General features: G+C 61.0%; 1 protein-coding gene across 5 annotated transcripts in view; it reads right to left on the bottom strand.

Moving 5' to 3' along the window:
- The window catches only part of SLC9A3 (solute carrier family 9 member A3), a 38181-nt gene extending 23135 nt beyond the window's left edge, over positions 1-15046 (bottom strand). For 4 of the 5 annotated variants that reach the window (XM_079144525.1, XM_079144526.1, XM_079144528.1 and 1 more), the window contains exon 1: positions 14672-15046. In XM_079144525.1, the coding sequence (XP_079000651.1) occupies positions 14672-14894 (223 nt within the window). In that variant the 5' untranslated portion in view covers positions 14895-15046. Of the gene's footprint in view, positions 1-13477; positions 13677-14671 lie in introns of all 5 variants that reach the window. The other variant, XM_079144529.1, reaches the window with a different exon arrangement.
- Positions 15047-17378: the final 2332 nt, after the last annotated feature.

The raw sequence follows: 17378 nt of genomic DNA, 5'->3' as shown, positions 1-17378 counted from the left end.
ATCACAGATGCTGCCCAAGGACTCCTGTGCTCTTGGTCTTCCGAGGACCAGGCGCCGTGTTCCCAGGCAGCTTGACCTTCTTGGAAAGCTGGGAAGGAGGGGCTGGCTCAGCTCAGTGTCCCCATCGGCACACGGGAGCCTCCCGATGCTGCAGGAAGCCCAGCCCAGGGGCTGCTACTCGAGGCGGCTCGTGTGGAGGGAGAGCATTTGCCCTGGGCGAGCACGTGGCGATGTGCGCTGCCTCCTGGGCACTGGAGCCCGGTCCGTGGAGTCCACCGGGGAGGGCGTGGCCTGTGGGCTGAGCGTGCAGAGGCCGAGGGTCATGAGCACCCGCAAGGCCACATGTGCACGGCCTGGTGCAATGGTGCTGTGGGAGCACTGGAAGCCCAGGCCTGGCCTGCGGGCATGGGAGCTGCGGGAGCCCCGGCCCCTGCCGTTCTCCTGGCTCCCAGTCTTGAGGCGATGGCTTTGGCAGTGCCACATGCTCCTGCCATGCTGAGCCACCACAGGCCCACGGTGACGGGGCCACGGCCACGTGACCGTGACCTGCTCCTGCATGCTGGGAGCTATGCAGGCCTTTCCTCCCCAGAAGGCGGCAGCCCAGGTACTCGCTGCCGTGGCAGAACACCAGCAAGAGCAGAGGTGCCTGGGCCTCTGGGACCGCAGGGCTCCCTGCCCACAGCACCTGCTGTCCCAGGGCAGAGCTCAGCCCAGGACCTGTGGGAACTGCTGTGCTGAGCAGGGCTCAGCTGTGCAACTGGCCAGACCAAACCAGAGGGGCTGCACAGGAGGGGCGGGGGTCATCCTCAGAGGACAAAGGGAACACTGGAAGCAGGAGATGCTGCGGAGGACACGCCAGGCCCACGCCCCGCGGTGGCGCCAGGCACCTTCCAAGGGACAGTGAGGGGTGAAGGGACGTTGAGCCCATAGGTAACTGACTGCCGCCGCCCAGAGAGTCCCAGCTAACTAAGCTCAAATGGCGCAGCTCCAGGAGGTGACGCCGGGCAGCCACGCTCAGTTCTCCTTACAGACCCTCTGGCAGGAGCGAAAGGGCACAGGCGCATAGGAGCCACTTCTGGGCCAGGCACTGGGAAGAATCTCGTGCTGCCACGGAGCCTGGGCTCAGGACCACGGGGCGGCCCCCCACCCATGCAGCCCTGGACCTGCCTGGTCGGCCTGGGCCACCCCTTGCCAAGGAGCTTTCAAGGTGACCGCGGATTGAGCTGAGTCCACACAAAAGCAGCAGCACAGTGAACCCTTTGGTTTTACTTTAACACGTACAAGCCTCAGTGAATTACACTCTGCTTAACGAAGCAACTGGACCGAGCAGTGAGGACCAGGCACAGAGAATGGGAAGCGCCCTAGGCCACGGGCCACCTCCTCCTGCAGAGCGGCCACATCACCCTGACCATCACACACTCTGCGCCGTTGTCTGAGCACCCAGATACACATGCGGTCCTCACGTGCCTGAGTCCACCCAACTCCCCAGCCCGCAAGGAGCAGACCCCATTCCTCTGACCTCGATCTCGCTGCGTCTCCCAGGTGTGCCTCTCCGCACATGGTGAAACACGGTAAGTGTGTCAGCGCAGAGCCAGGCAGGAGGGGCAGGTATTTATAGTCTGCCTCGCGGTCTCTCTGGATGCTACTTAACCACCCAGCCCTGCCTGCTCCGATCCAGGCATGTGCTAGAGGGTCCAGCTTGCTCAGGAGGCAAGACCGGCTCTCCCAAAGGCCTGCAGGGAAACCTGGCTGAGCAGGGTCTCTCCTGGGCTGGGTGGCCTTCCAGGACGGGCGCTGCTGCCCACAAGTCACGAGATATTTCCAACAGGGTCCATTTAGAAAGCCCAGACAGACCTTGTCAACTTTTAAATTTAAAAGTTAGTTTTACATTTAAATTTTAGTTTCAAATGAAAACTGCTGATGGCTTCCCATCAGCAGAGGGAGGCAGTCTCTCCTTCCGCCCTGAGTCTGGTGAACAACAGAAGCCAGGGCCGAGCGAAGGCCAGGGCCCCTGCAGCTGCCTGAGCCCCAGGTCAGCTCAGATCGGCCTCTCTGCACCGGCCGCAGCCTTTGGTCCAGATGGACAGGACGGTCCTGCCCCTGGTCCCCTGTGCCTGGGTTCGGAGGCTGTGTGTCACAGAGCAAGCAGCAGCCCAGGACAGGGTCCCCGTTGTGGAGTGGATGTGAGGTGCCCCCACAGCTGCCCTGTGAGACAGTGCAGGAAGGTTCAGAGGAGAGACGGCTGGGTTGTGAACCAATCCCATGAGATTCATTGAAGTGGTGGGTGTGGCTGGAGGAGGTGGGAATTGGTTGGGGTGTGTATTTTGTATCTGGAGAGTGGAGTCTCTGCTTTCTGATGATGTGAGCTGCTTCCCTCTGCCACGCTCTTCCGCCATGATGTTCAGCCTCACCTGGAGCCCTGAGGAGTGGAGCCGGCCTTCTATGGACTAAGACCTCTGAAACTCTGAGCCCTCAAATAAACCTCTCCTCCTCTATAATTGTGCTGGTCAGATCAGTCAGTCACGGCAGTGAAATAGCTGACGGAAACAGTCACTAACGTTGCACATAACGCATTAAGAGCAGTAAGTGGCAACTGCTTGTTAAACTAACAGAACGTGTGGGCCATGACAAGGCCCACAGAGCCGGGGCCTCCCACCCGCCGGGCCCTCCCTCCGGCTGCTCTGCTCCTGAGGTCTCCAGGTCCACAGGACGCAGGTTTGCTTTCTTGTGCTCTAACCATTTTCTGTGACTTAACAAAGCCTGGGAGAAGGTGTGTGCGTTGCATTTCCCTGGTGGGCGGGCGAAGGGTCGGCCCCTGCTGTCCCAGCTCACAGGCAGGCAACAGCATGGCTCCAGAAGTGAGCAGGCTGCCGGGGGCGACGAGAGGCCGCGCTGAGGGTGCCTCAGCCTGGCGAAGCAGCCGGGGATGCCCCGCTCCCCTCGGCTCTTTTCCTCAGGGCTGTGCAGATGGTGGAGCTCAGGAGCCTCCGTCAGCAACACCACAATGGCAGGCTGAATCCCAGGAAGGAAGGAGCCCGGGAGGGAAACCCCGAACTCCATTTCTCCAGCTGAGCCCCAAAACTCCCTGTGTGAAGGACACAGGAGTGAGGTGGCTCCCACGTGGGCCACGGAGCTGAAGAGCCCAGCTTTAGCAGCGCTGCCACAGAGGGTCAGTACTGAGGGCTCAGTCCACCCAGGTCAGTTACCTGGTAAAACAAGCACCACAAAACACGACCACGAAAGTCCTTCCTTTCCAGAGGGACATACAGAATACAGTCACAACATCCCGAACGCAATCCAGAATCACAAGACGACAAAGGAAAATAGGACCAACCCATAAACCAATCAGTGGAGACCCCAGGAGGACCCAGACATGGGAGTTCACAGAAAAGCGCTCTGCCCCACCCGACCCGATTCTTTCAGGACCCCGCCACACGCCTCTTCCTCTGTCTCCCTCGAGAAGCCCTGACGCCTTCGATCAGTCACGGAAGCTGCGCTCCTGGATCCCCGCACGGTGCCCTGCCGAGGCTTGACGCCAGGAGCCGGCCTGTGGCCCTGTCGTGATGCCCAGGGCAGCAGAGGTCTCCTCTGATGGCATCGCCCTGCCTGTGGGTCCCCTGCCAAAGCAGGAAGAGAGCCAGAGAGCTGCTGAGCCCCAGCCACACCCTCTGCAGAGCTTGGGGCTCTGGGCGAGCATGGCCCCCAGGAGGCCGCAGCATGGCCTGCAGTGCTACCCAGGTGGAAGCAGGAGAGACACACTGAAGCCAAGGCCTGCAGACACTCGCTTTGCAGGGCGGGGGTGCGACAGAAGCTCGGCAGCCCCAGGAGCTTACAAGGTGCCATCTTGCCAACCTTCGGACCTTCCTATGAAAATTCCAACAAGACCTTTAGTCTGAGGATTCTGTGCAGCTAGACTGTGGCGACAGGCCAGCGGGTTGTCTGTACTGCTCACGTGGCTGCGGCCACCACCATCCGGGCGCTCCCTGCCAGTCCCCAAAGCCAGGACTTTGCCACCAGCCGCTTCCTGGGCACACAGGAAAGGAGGCACCACTGCTTTTCCTCAGGACTGGGGAGTGGGCCGGGGCACTCTGTCTCTGAGCAGCACCCCAGCCCTGTTGGTTTTTGAGACAGCCACGTGCTAGGTTGCTGGGTTGACCTGGAACTTGGGTTCTCCTGCCTCACCTCCCAAGCTGCTGGGATCATAGGCATGCGCCAGGGCGCCGGCTGGGATGATCGACTCCAGCAGAGCAGGGGTTCAAAGGCCTCTGGGTGGAAGTGCCATTCAGTGGCCCAGGAACCCAGAGGCCCGTCCACAAGGGTCAGTCTCGAGACACTGGCGGAGGCACAGGGAGCAGCCCTGCACGGATTGCCCGCTGAAGCCCAGCCCTTCCCAGGCCAGGAGGGCCATGGCTCGGCCATGCCTCCCTCTGGGGCTCCCTGGGGCAAGCCGACACCCAGGGACAGACAGCCCCCATCCGTGGAGCCAGAGGCTCACGGTCCCTGCACAGGGAGGGCGCTCTGTTCCCAGGACGTGCCAGGCCACCTGCCAGCAGGCAGCTTATCTTTCAGACCTGGTTTCCTCCAAGATGATTATCTTGGCTTGAAGACGAAGATCAGATCCTGCAGGGCCCGCGGCCTGACGGTTCTAGGGAGGCGCCTTCGCTCCTTCATTTGCAGCTTTGCCTGAGCCGGCAGGAGAGAGGGGCTGCAGACCCGGGATGCCTCATCCACACGGCCCAGCCCAGGGTCTGTCCTGGGGGTCTCGGGCAGTCATGAGCACACGCAGTGCTTGTGAGCGAGGTGCAGGAAGTAGACCCTCAGGCCGCAGGGCCATCCACTGGGAGGAGAGGCAGGTCTGGAAGCCCCAAGAGGCTGAAGGTCACAACGGGGTGAGCCGTGATGTTCTCTCAGCAAATAAAGGGAAAAGATCAAGAAAAAACGCACAAGAGAAACCTGAGTGGAGAGGACACGTGGGCTCGCGCTGGACAGGGAGACACATGGGGGACATGCCCAGAGGTGCTTCTGGAGGCAGCCCAGGTGAGGAAGTCAGCCCGAGCCCACAGCACGGCTGCGACGAGCACTCTGCACGTGAGCCGGAGGAGAGCCCCGCACACATGGGAAGGGACGCCACTCCCACCTGCACCCTGTCCCAGCGGCACAGCACAGGGCTGCCGGAAGCGGGGCCATGAGCGGCCCTCCCAAGCTCTCCACAGGGAGGGGTCCCCAACACAGGAGCACTGGGGGGGGCCCAGGTCCAGGTGGGCCCTGCAGGGGTGCTCAAGTCTCGAAAAGAACAAGAGAAACTACCAGCTGCCGCGTGTGGCAGAGCTACCTGGACAGCACCTGGGAGGGAGGCACTGAGCAAGCAGAGGCAAGCCGCACGGGGAGCCCTGCAGCCGGCCCAGCAGCCCGCAGCTCTGGAGGCCAGTGGGGAGTGCTGGGTCCTGAGGCACAAGCGGGGCCTGGACAGCAAGGGGCTTTCCTGGACTCACCTGCCAGAGGGACAGGAGAGAGTCACACTCTCTCAACGAGCTTTTCCTGGCCACCTCAGGGAGCAGGGACTAGGGAGGGTGTGGTGGGACTGCCCTCTTCCAAATCCTGAGCCAGCCAAGGCTCCATCAGTGACACAACAACCTGAAGAGGAAGGACGCTATAGCAGAGTTGCTCCCACCGGGCAGGGAGGTGCCCCTGCGGGCATCCACGGGCATTCACAGAGGGCCCCATCCTTGGGCAGCCCAGGAAAAGCCCTGTCAGAGGCTCCAAGCTCGTTTCTGGGAGTCACGCTTCAGCAGTCCCGTGGCACCCAGGAGGCACACGGTGAGGGGTGAGGAAGGTACAGATCTGGTGGGGGGAGGCCTCATCTGCAGCAGGTACAGCTCCTCTTGGCACCAGGTGCTCCGAGACCATGGCTCCCCCTGTCCTGTACCTATGCCCTGTCACCTGCAGTCCTCAGTCTTCCTGTGTCTTTCCTGGCCAGGGCCCCTTCCTGTCTGCAGCTGCCACCCTCTGGTCTCACAAGCTCAAAGACTCCCTCTAGCCTCAAAATGAAGGGCCATTTGCTCACTCGGGGTACGTGTAGGATCCTGGCCCTATCTTAATTATCCAGCATGCATCAGCAGAAGCCTGGAACACAGGGAGCGCTAAGATCACCCTGGCCTTCAGGGCAGAGGCAGGAGGGCCCGCTCAGGGCCGACAGGATGCCCATGTACAGATTGCAAGACTTCAGGACTAGTGAGTGATTGCAGCTGGTTGCAGAAGCTAAGGCCAACACACAAAGTCAATGGCGTTCCTACACACGTGCAGGGAGCTGCAGGATCTGAACTTAAAACACATACCTCAGCACATGTGCACACGCACAACAAAACAAAACCTAACAAAATATGCACAACACCGATCCAAAGAAAAGTACAAGCCTCCAATGAAGCAAAATGAAGAACAACACAGATGCAGAGGTAGCCCATGTTCATGGATATGAGATTCCACACTAAGCTCGTGACCCACAACTTGCAGGTATTGACTCAGTGCATCCCCACCCAACCCCAGCAAGTTGTTTTCATGATGCCAACAACTGATTCTGGACCTGTATGGAGAGGTGAGAGGCTGTGAATCGCAAAGGACGCTGCAGGAGGAGCATAGCACTGCAGTCAGGCCGAGTGCTGGCCAGAGTCCATACAGGCAGGTCCACAGGACAGAGTAGGGAGCCCAGGCACAGGCTGCACCCTGGCAGCTCACTGACCTTACACAGGAGCCAGGGAGACTCTACAGAAAACAGGAGTTGTTTCAGTAAATGGCACTGAACAGCCAGATGCCACGTGCCTGCGTGTTCACAGCTACCCAGGACGCCTTGCCCCTCCCACAGCACCACTCAGCAAGGACCAGGACTGCACATAACACCACAAAGCTTCTAGAGGACAGATGGAGGAGAATCTAGATGACTGTGGGTTAATTTTCATTCATAATACCAAATCTTGATCCATAAAAAGAATAAAACAACAACTTGAACTTCATTAAACTACTAAGTTTTGCTCTACCAAAATCGCTATTAAGGGAACGAAAAGACATAGTGTGTGGTGTCCACACCTGTGATCACAGCAAAGTGGGAGGCTAAGGCAGCAAGGTCACAAACTCAAGGCTGCCTCAGGCAGCAAAGCCAGACCCTATCTCAAATTTAAAACACAGAAAGGGCTGGAATGTGGTTCAGTGGTAAGTGACCCTGGGTTCAATCCCAGCACTAAAAATAAAAATAAAAAGAGAGAGAGAGAATGAAAAACCACCGCAGAATGGGGGAAAATACATTTGTATAGAGTTTAGATCAAAACTACACAAAGAACTATGAGAACTCAGTGAGAAAACAGATGGCTCTGTCAGAAGAGGGTGATACCAAGACAAACAGCTCACCAAAGGCACACGGAGGGCAAGGCGCTCCACCCCTTGGGTCAGCGGGACCTGCGCGTTGAAACCAGGCTGCACCACGCAGCCATCGAAGTGACCATAGCACAGGACACCGAGCACTGGTGAGACGCGGCTGGGCCCGCGATGCCACCTCTCTGCAGGACGGTCTGCTTCTTAGGAAACTCAGCACCTCCCACCCGGGAGCCAGGTTGCTGAGAACATGCCCGTGCAAACCCTGCACAGGGAGGCTTGTGGCAGCTGCACTCACAGCTGCCAAGACTGGCGAGCAACCGACACCTGTGATGGGCAGCGGACACACAGGCCACGTGGGTCCCCACGGTGGGGAGATCGCAGCATGGAGAAGCAGGCGCCATCAAGCCACATGGAGGCACGAGGACCCTGCCGTGCACATCACTGCCTGGAAGGAACCTCCCCAAGGGCTGCACCTGGTGACGCCAGCTCCGTGACACTCTGAGCAGGCCAAGCTAGGCGGCAGCAGACAGTGGAGGCCGGGGGCTGAGGGAGGCTGAGGAGAGGGCAGGCGAGGGCATCCCCTGGGCGCAGACTGGTCCTGCGCAGGGCACCTGGCCTTGCGCCTGTCCAGGTTAATGACATGCACACAGGGCCCCACCCAGTGCCCATCCTTGCATCAAGGACAGGCCTGGCCTGGGAGGCTGGCAGGCAGGGGACTCTGCCCTCTGAGCCATCATTCTGTCAGTCTGAAACTTTACTGAAAAATGAAGTTTACTGCTGTTCTAACTAAACAGTGGTCACAGAAGCCACCTCTGGGGGGCAGGTGGGCTGTGATAGCAGGCCAGGGACACTGGATCAGGCCTAAGGCCTGGGAGTGGGGGTTGTGAAGGCTTGATGTTCCTGCCACTGTTCACCAGGCGAGCAGCCTCTGAGGCCCAGGGCTTCAGGCCAGGACAGCTGTCTGCTGTGGTCCCAGGGCACTGACAGGGCCTCAGATGCCACTGGAATCAGTGCGGTCACACCTTACGCTGGAGCGTAACAAGAGGAAGAGGGCGTCGGTATCTGGGAGGTCTCCCTTGCGACAGAACCAGAAGAGCAGGACTCGGCCTGACACTGCCTGCCCAGACAGACAGCAGGGAGGGCCTGGACCCCCGCCTGGGGGTGCCGGTGAGACGTGAGCTCCGGGCAGAGCTTTGTGGGTCAGGAGGGCCCCACAAAACTGGGTGTCCCCAGGTGCCCCTTGGCTCCAGTGAGACCCAGCTCCGCTGCATACACGCAGCCCCAAGGCCAGAGGAGGACAGGAGCAGAACACTCAGGTGCACAGACCTCCTCCCAGGCTCCTGGGCTCTGGGCTTTGGCTCACAGGCTCCAGCCATGCCCAGCACCAGCCTGGCCCCTCCCCACCTCCACCAGGTCGCCTGGTGCGGCCATGCAAAGCTGCTGCCTGGTCCTGCCCATGGAGCCCCTCCCGTCACAGGAGTGGGTACACTCACTGCAGTGCCTCTCAGACAGGGGCCCATCGCCGTGTGGCCAGCGGCCCTGAGGAGCAGGTGGAGGCTGGGCTGCGACCTGGCACCCCAGGGCCCACAGTGCAAGGGTGCAGCTGCAGACCCTGCATCCACCCCACCAAGCACCCGGTGACATCTCAGGACAGATGTTCCCAGGAGCGGGTGACGGTTCACATTTTCTTTCCACGGCTCCAGAAACCAGGCCCTTCCGATGTCCTGTTCTGCCTCGAGAAACTCTCCCAGCTGAGAACTCAAAACCGCTTGGACTTTGGTACCTGGGCTCCGCGGGTGGTGAATCCAGCAGGTTCCTGATTTGCCAGAAGGGGAGATCCCACTCTGCCATCCCCACCTCCTGCTGCCTCCCCTGGGTCCTCAGAGGGGCACTGTTCTGTCCCTGCCCCAGCGGCGTCCAGAGGCTGGGCTGGCTCCAACGGAGTGCTCAGGACCCCTCCTGGCAGAGCCCGGCCGCCTCCCAGCCCACGTCCTTCCCTGAAGCAGAGCTTTCTCGGGGGCCCTGGGGCTGACTTGGCTCACCTGCCCTGGAGGCAAAGTCCACTCCCTTCTTCAGCCGGCACTGAAGTCCCACCGAGGGCGCTGGCCACCCAGCACTGCAGCCCCAGAGGCCCCACTCCATTGCTCCCTGAATGCATCTGCCACCTGCCCCCCTTCCTGGGTCCTCCTGGCCGTCCTCCCCGGCCCCTCTGCCCTGCCCACCCCTCTTCTGAGGACCCTCACAGCGTTCTCCTACAGTGGGGTACCGCTGTGCACCGCTGGCCACTCTGAATCCTCAGCCTACCCCCTGCCCCAGCATGTGGCTCTCCCCTACAGCTGGGTGAATGACCCTCAGTGACAGCATAGCTGGCCCCAAGGAAAGGCCAGGGCTGCTGAGCTCAGGCCACCTCAGCCCAGGCCAGGTGCCTCACAGGACAGCGGATGCCCACCACAGCACTCACCACAGCTAGGGTGGCGGGTGCCCAGAGCCGGGTGTTCCATGCCTGCCCCCCTCTCTGACCTGCCCCTCCTGTCTGCTGTCCTCACTGGCTGCTGTCCTCACTGACCCTCCTTCCTGGCCGGTGCTGTGCCCTCAGAGAGGCTGCCCCACTGAACCAGAAACAGCAGCTCCCTGGGCCTGGCTGGGATGCAGGGCTTCTCCCGCCCCTCTCCCAGGACACAGAATCTGGTTTTCTGGTTTGTGCCCACTCATGAGCCCCTGGGCCAGTCCCTGCTCCTGGGTGACTGCGGCCAGTCTCTCCCTGGAGTTCCCGCTCCACGGCCCACCCCCATGCCATCACATAGCCCGCAGAGCCACCTAAGGACCGGGGGTCCCCTGTCCGCAGGATGCAGGTGGGCCGCCTTGCCGGTCCCTCCTGTCTCAGTCCCTCTGCCCACCTGCTCCTTTGCCGCATCTGCACAGGCTGCCTCCAGCCCTCTCACTGTCTCTGGCCCCAGAAACACCTCCCTGTCTCCAGGGTGAAGGGTCCACCGGCATTCCTCAGCACAGCACTTGGTGCCTCCTGCCCCGGGGCGGGGTGTCCAGGCACGCATCTTGCTGACCCCTGCAGGAAAGCCCTCCCAAGACAGTCCCCATCTAGTCGTCGGCTGCTGCCTCAGCAGCATAGGCACATGGGAGGGATGCTCAGCGCTTCCTCAGTGAGGGCTCACTGGGTGCCAGTTTCAGGCCAGACCTGTGGCGGTGGAAACAGCTGGCTTCATCCACAGCACAAACCCCACCGTTCAAGCCCCAAACACCACTGCTAGGCGCGGTGTTGCTGCCTGGGGCCCTGATTCACTCTGTCGCAGCACGGAGTCAGGTTCGGAGTCAGGTGTGCCTGCCTCCTGGAGCCGGGCTGTATGGTCCCTTCTATTCCAGAGGCAGAAACAAGCAGGCGTAGATCCGGGGCTGCCGATCACAGCTCCTGCAGCGTCACAGCTTACCGGAGACCTGGCCTTCCCAGGGTGAGCCTGCATGGCTCCCAGTCGGAGGTTGGGATGCATCCCTCCCCGTGACCCCTCTGCAGATTAGGTGGCTGCTCCTGTGCAGGTGGTGGCCTGCTGGGTGTGCAGCCAGCAGGAGGTTGTGTGGCAGTTTGGGGAAGAATTTGGCAAAGGTGCTTGGAGAGCCCCTTCCGGGCCCAGCTTGCAGGGGTCTGCGGGAGGCAGTGTTTGCTCCCCACCGTGCCTCACTCCTGCCCCTCTGCCGCTACCCACTCACTCACACATCCACCCCCTCCCTCGATGCCTCTCCACGTGTGACCCTGCATTCACAGGTCTGCAAGCAGCTGCTGGGTCAGGCAGTGGCCAGCACAAGGCGGCCAGAGCCACACAATCCCTGCCCCCCTGGCTGGCCTGACCTGGTACAGCCAAAAGCACGTGGAGTTGGAAGAGGCATCCTGAGGAGCAGGAAGGCTGGAGGCGCTGAGCTCAGAATCCCTGGGCAGCAGGGATGTGGGATGCCAGTGGACTCGGAGGATGAAGGCTAGGAAGGCCAGGCTAGCTGAGTTGGGGGCTGCCAGCACCTTGCTCCCTCTCACCCCTCACTAAGAGTGCACCTGCCCTACTGGCCCCTGACCCTGAGCTCATGACCCCCTGCAAGGCGGAGGGCTGCCAGGTCCTGGGGCTCACCCAGCACTTGCCAGATCCCCTGCCTGGCTGGAGGATCCAGGAGAGAAGACACAAGTTTGAAGAAGAAAGAGAGGAGCCTGAAGGGAGGGGAGGATTAGGGTCTAGGGTCAGGAAGTCATGGGGACAGAGCCAAGGGGCTGAGCTGCAGCAGGCTGGGGACCCCCATGGGGAGCCCATGGTGGGTGTCTAGGCTGGCCAGAGGAAGGAGTCTCTCACGCCCCAGGGAAACTGGCCTGTTGCCACCCCCACCCCAGCACATCCTGACCCCCAGCCTAGCTGCACTGTGGACAGGCTCCCCAGCCTTGGGGGCCCCGTTCTCAGCCTTCCTCAAGCCCCCGCTGCCAGAATCAGACACTGCCTGTGTCCCAGGCCCTGGCCAACCTCCCCAGACGTGTTGCTGGCTGGAAGAAGGCTGGCCTCTTAACTGCACAGCTGGGCACCAGTTAAGGGACACCGTGATGTGTAAGAAGCTCAGCAAATGCCCGATTTCATGGAAACCAACACGAATCCAGCCCTCAAGGATGGCTTCTATCCCGTGATTCCAGGTTGAGATGCTCTGGGCCACTTTAAACAATGGCATGAGCCTACCAGCAAGAACTCTGTTCTGGGGCCATGGTGGGGGCTGCCAGAGTTCAGAACAGCCCTCCTTTGTACAAGTCCCTGAGCCCCTGTGTCAGTACTGGGCCAATGGAGGGAGGCAGCGGGGAGGGACGGGGGAGGTGAGGGTCTCCCAGGATGAGCATCCGAGGTCACCTGTGCAGGGAGGGGTCTGGGAGGATTCCGAGGGGGCAGGTCGGGGTCAGCAGGGATCTGAGCCAGTCCAGAGTCCATGGGGAGGGAGGAGACAAAGGCGGGGCTGGGGGTGTCCTGCCCTGGAGGTGGCTCCCAGGGCTAGGTGCTCTTAGGTATCCTTAGGTGCTCTTTCTCTTATGCAGGTTGTGGGTGGACAATGGGTTGTTGGGGAAGGGACACTGCAGGGGCGGAGCTGGGTGGAGTCTGGAACAGAGCCAGTCTGCGCCAGGGCCGAGGGACCCACGGTGACCCTGTCTCGTCTGTCATATCAGGGCTGATGTGAGCTTTGGTTCTGAGTAGAGTTGGGCTTTTCAGGGCCTGTGGAGTCTGAGGTGTGGGGAGATGTCTGTGCTGGGATGCTTGGTAGGCAGCCGCACTCGGGGGACCCTCCTGGCTGGAGGTGGGGGCCCCAGGCCCAGGGCAGAAGGCGTGGCTCACAGAGGGAGGCTCAGGGAGAGCGCCTAGGAGCTGCCATCTGCAGGCTTGAGCAGGGGCACCAGCAGAGGGAGGGAAGCTGGGGATGAGGGGGAACACCCACAGGGTGCAGGGACGTGGGTCACCAAGGGCTATGCTGAACTACCAGGAGGCCTTTGGGACCTGGGCAGGGTCAGCTCAGACACTCCCTGAGCCGGGGGTGGGTGGGTGAGTGTTGCAGGAGAGGCCAGATTTGGGGGGTTCAGCTCCTTCTGCTGTGGGATCCACAGCACAGTCTGGACGTAGAATGGGCAGCCGTGTGGGGGAGTCTGGCCTGGCCCCTGTCCAGAGCAGAGGGCTTCCCAAGGGGGCTCCATCATCCTCAGAGGTCCCTGCCTGTTTCATGGACTGCCCCCAACACCTCCACCAATGTCTGGCTCTTACCCTTCAAGTACAGACTGACTTAACTAGTGGACCTTTTCAAGTTGGCAGACATCCCCAAAAGGGCCCACTGCCCTCTCAGAGAGCTGCTGGCCACCCCACCCTCATGCCACATGGACGCCCTCTCAGGACCCTTCTCAGTGACTGGAAAAGCTGCAGGGCTGGGTGCTTCCTGATGAATAACACTCAGGGCAGCAGAACCCTGGTTCAGGTGCCCGCCCACTGGCCTCCCACAGCAGAGCACAGCTGACCAGCTGGCAGGTGCCCAGGCTCTGAATGTACACCAGGGCTGATCAGGGGGCACCCCACTGGCATGGAGGTGCACGCTCACACACCTGGGTGCTGCAGTCTGGGCAGGATCAGCGGGAGCCTCAGGAAGGGGTTCTGGTACCCCAGGATGAGGCTGGTCCTTCCAGAACCAATGACCTTAGGAAGCAGTTGGCATTGCTGAATGTCCACAGCCAACCCACAGTCCTGACTTAAGAGCCCAGGGGACAGACTGAGCAAGGGGACCAGGCAGCCAGAGGTGGGGAGCTGAACAGACCCAGAGGGATGGAAGAGAGGAGGCACCTGAGAACCAGCAAGGAGGCAGAAGGTCCCACAAGAGCTTTTAGGAGACACGGCAGAGATGAAAAGGCCACCAGCACCTCAGGACAGAGCTCAGCAGCCCTGAGGGTCACACCTTCACCAAAGCTTCCCACGCCAGGCCCTCTGAGTCCGTCTTCTAACTGCCCTCCCCAAGCCCATCCCTTTCCTGTCCTGCTGAGGGGAGGCGGGGGCTCCCCGGCCCTCCCCACCCCAGAGCCCCAGTGGAAGCCTCCCCGGATAAAGCACCAGCAGTCTGATCTTACTTCTCTTGGACCCACCGGGTCCTGCGGTTCCCCGGGGCTCCACCTAGACGGTCACACAGACCACCATGGCTCCGGGAAGATCCTTCCCTCCAGGAAGACACCAAAGCTTTGATCCTCCTCAGCTCCTAAGAAAGCTGACCTTCCTCTCACCTTGTCCAGGAGTTACCTGTGATCCCCTTTCCTGACTCACTGGCCAATTAAGAGAAGAGAAGATGAGAGAACAGGAATCCTGTGGAAACTGCTCCTGTAAATGGGATCTCACTAGGTCTCATTTTGAGGGCCGTCCTTTTTCTGCTCTGCCGCGGAGACAAACATCACTCCAGGTGGACTGCAAGGACCAGCAGCCCCCGGTGCTCACAGCAGACCTGGGCAGATGCCAAGCTGGGACCTGCGTCCAGACCAGGAGCTGGAGTGCAGGGCCCCAGGGCTGTGCCGGCCGCTGGGGCCAGGACCATCGGCAACTCAGCCAGGGTCTCGGCAGGAGCCTTGCTCCTGGGATCCACTGTGGTGGTGACTCCTCCAGAGTGCACCCTTCCCCAGAGACCGGGAGGGAAGGCGCAGGAGAAGGGAGTGCTGGGCTCTGTCCCCGTGGCGCTGAGGGACCTCCAAAGGCCCCCCGGGCGCGCGGGGGAGCCGAGGCGGTGAGGCCCACGACCCATCAGGCCCCGGGTCACTTACCAATTTTGGCTAAGCTGGCCACGAGGATCCAGAGCGCGATGATGTAGGGGTCCTGGACGTGGTGCCATTTGAAGGTGACTACCTGGAATCCCTGGCTCGCGCCATGCGCGCCGCCTGGCTCTTCCTCGAAGCCCCCCACTCTTGGAAGTCCGCCCAGCGTCAGCACCAGCACCAGCGCCAGCAGCGGTCCCCAGGAGGGGCCTGGGGACTCGCCTCGCCACATCGCCGCCGCCTCTCAGTGCCGGGTCCCCATGCGCATATTGCGGTAAGTCCCTGCTGCGCTCCTTCGGACGCGCGGCTCTGGGGCCACGGGACGCCTGTCGGGCAGCGCAGAGCCCAGAGTGCTCTGGGTGCCGGCGGCAGCCCGGTCCCGCCCGCCCGGGTGGCCTTTAATCCCACGGCCCCCTCCCGCCCCAGGGCGGGGCCTTCCCGCCCCCGCCGCGCACACGTGAGAGCAGAGCGTCGCGCGCTCGGCTCGCGCGCCCGCCCGGCCTGTGCACGCCCCTCTGCCGCCCGGCCCCCGCCCCGTGCCGGCGCTCCAACGCCGCCGGCTGGAACCCCCCGTCCGGAGGGCGCGGCGCGGAGGAGGTCCGCGAGGTGGTGCCGCCAAGGATGGACCCAGCCGCGGCCCAGGCGGCCGCCTCCCTCCCTACCGGCAGCTCCCGGTGGGTGGGACCCGCAGTTCTGAGGGCTAGGGCGCCCTTCTGCGGTGACCGCTGGGCTCTGGGCTGCAGTGGCTCGGCCCTACCGAACCTACTCCAGATATGCAAGGCCCGGGTAGCAGAGACTCCTAATGAAGAGGACCCCGGCCGTGGGTCTCCCTCTGGGACATCAACCGCAGCTCCACAATAGGGTTGACCAACTTGTCAGGACCTAGGGTCCCCTTCCCGACCCTCTGAGGCTGACCTGGATGTCCCTTTGCCGGGTCTTCCAAGGCTGCCCCTGGCCTGAAAGCCCAGAGGGCATGAGCCTCTTTATCTGCCCTTGACTCTCTGAGGACAGCACTGCAGTCCAGGAGTGCACTCCTGGCCACCTCAAGCTCCCAGAGCCTGGCAGAACTCTCCCTCCCCAAGTGTCCCCAAGTGTCCCCAAGTGCTATAAACTGGATATAAAGCGACCACCAGAGGCCGATGTGTTGAAAACTTGGTTTCCAATGCAGAAGTGTTCAGAGGAGGGGCCTTGGGGAAGAGATGGGGTCATGAAGGCTCTAACCTCCACGGACGGATTCATAGGTGACGTCGTGTTGGGAGGCGGTGGGGACTGCAGAGGTAGGACCTCTTGAAGGGAGTGGGCCCTTGGGGACATGTCCTTGGGATCTGTGTCTTGTCCAAAGCCCCTCTCCCTCTGCTTCCGGCCCCCAAGAAGTGAGTCATTTTGCTCTGCCTTGTTCTTCCATCATGCATTTCTGCCTCACCGCAGGCCCACCAGTCATGGACTAGGGCCTCTGAAACTCCCTTCTCCTCTATACTGGTGGCGTAGGAACCCTGCCACATTGATGCAGACCTGCCTAACACACCAAGCACCCCACAGCCAAGTCCTGGAGGCCACTTCACCTGACCCATCTGGTCCCCTGCTGGACTCCTCCAACTCAGAGGAAATACCCTAGTATCTCCCCAGATCCAGTGCCCTGTCTGTCCCTAGCCCCTCACTGGTGCCCCCTAGCAGCCTAGGTAGGCACTGCCCCTTCTCTGGGCCCCCTGCCTAGAAGGCTCCTCCATGTGCTCCACGTGCTCACCTTTCAGGTCCCGAGGTTCCACAGCTGTGAGGAGACACTCCCTCCTCTCCCAGCGGCTCTCCTCATTGGCTCAGCCTCCTCTTGACAGGCCATCTGCTGGATTGCCAGTTGACGGGCCACCTGCTCTGAGGAATGCCTGCCCAATGACTGGGGGCTTCAGCTGCTCAGCTCTGACCCGAGCATGAACAGTGCCTGTGTAGCAGTACTCCTGAAATGTCAGTGCACAGATGGCGGAGGGACGATGGATAGTGTTATGTGTGATATACTTTACTATATGGAATACTATGAGTGTTATGAAGAGTGTTATGTGTGATGTGCAACTCGAATGATGTATTCGTATGAAAAACTAATGGTGTGACCCAAAAAGAGTTGTGACCAATCAGGCAGCTTAGAGCAACCACACCGAATACACCCAGTGCCATCCAGCTTACTGAGCTACGACAGACCCTCAGAAGAACTATAAGACTGACCAGAGAGCAGGAGATCAGATGGTGGAGAGTTGACAGTCAGACTGGATGTCAGAGAGCTGAGGACATCAGAGCTGAGACCCCAGTCGAGCCGAGAAAAGAGCCGGAGGAGACATCTGTAGCCTCTGCCTCCCACTGCGGTGGATCCTCCACACCCCTCCACCCCTGTCAGATGGACTCCCTGCAAAGCCGGCCTTAAGGCACGTCACATGGTGAGTGCTGGGAGGCTGGTGTGAGACGAGAGTCAGGCTAAGACTAGAGTCAGATCGAGTAAGTGTGCGACTGTGTGCAGTGAATAAACCAGCACGGAGAAACTACTTAACTCTCACGCCTCATACTTAATCTCCCGTGACAGGTAGACAGAGGGCAGGTGGTGTCTTCTAGCATCTCCCAAGAGGCCGGAGGAGGACAGCACTGAGTCAGTTTCCCCATTTCCTGCTGAAGGGAGGTGGCCTATGTAGCAGAGTGCAGATTCACATTCTGCTCAACTGGGCAGTTTGGCTGG

The sequence above is a fragment of the Sciurus vulgaris genome (assembly GCF_902686455.1).
Source record: "Sciurus vulgaris genome assembly, chromosome: 6".
NCBI classification, from domain to species: Eukaryota; Metazoa; Chordata; class Mammalia; order Rodentia; family Sciuridae; genus Sciurus; species Sciurus vulgaris.
This window is presented reverse-complemented; position numbering and strand designations above follow the sequence as displayed.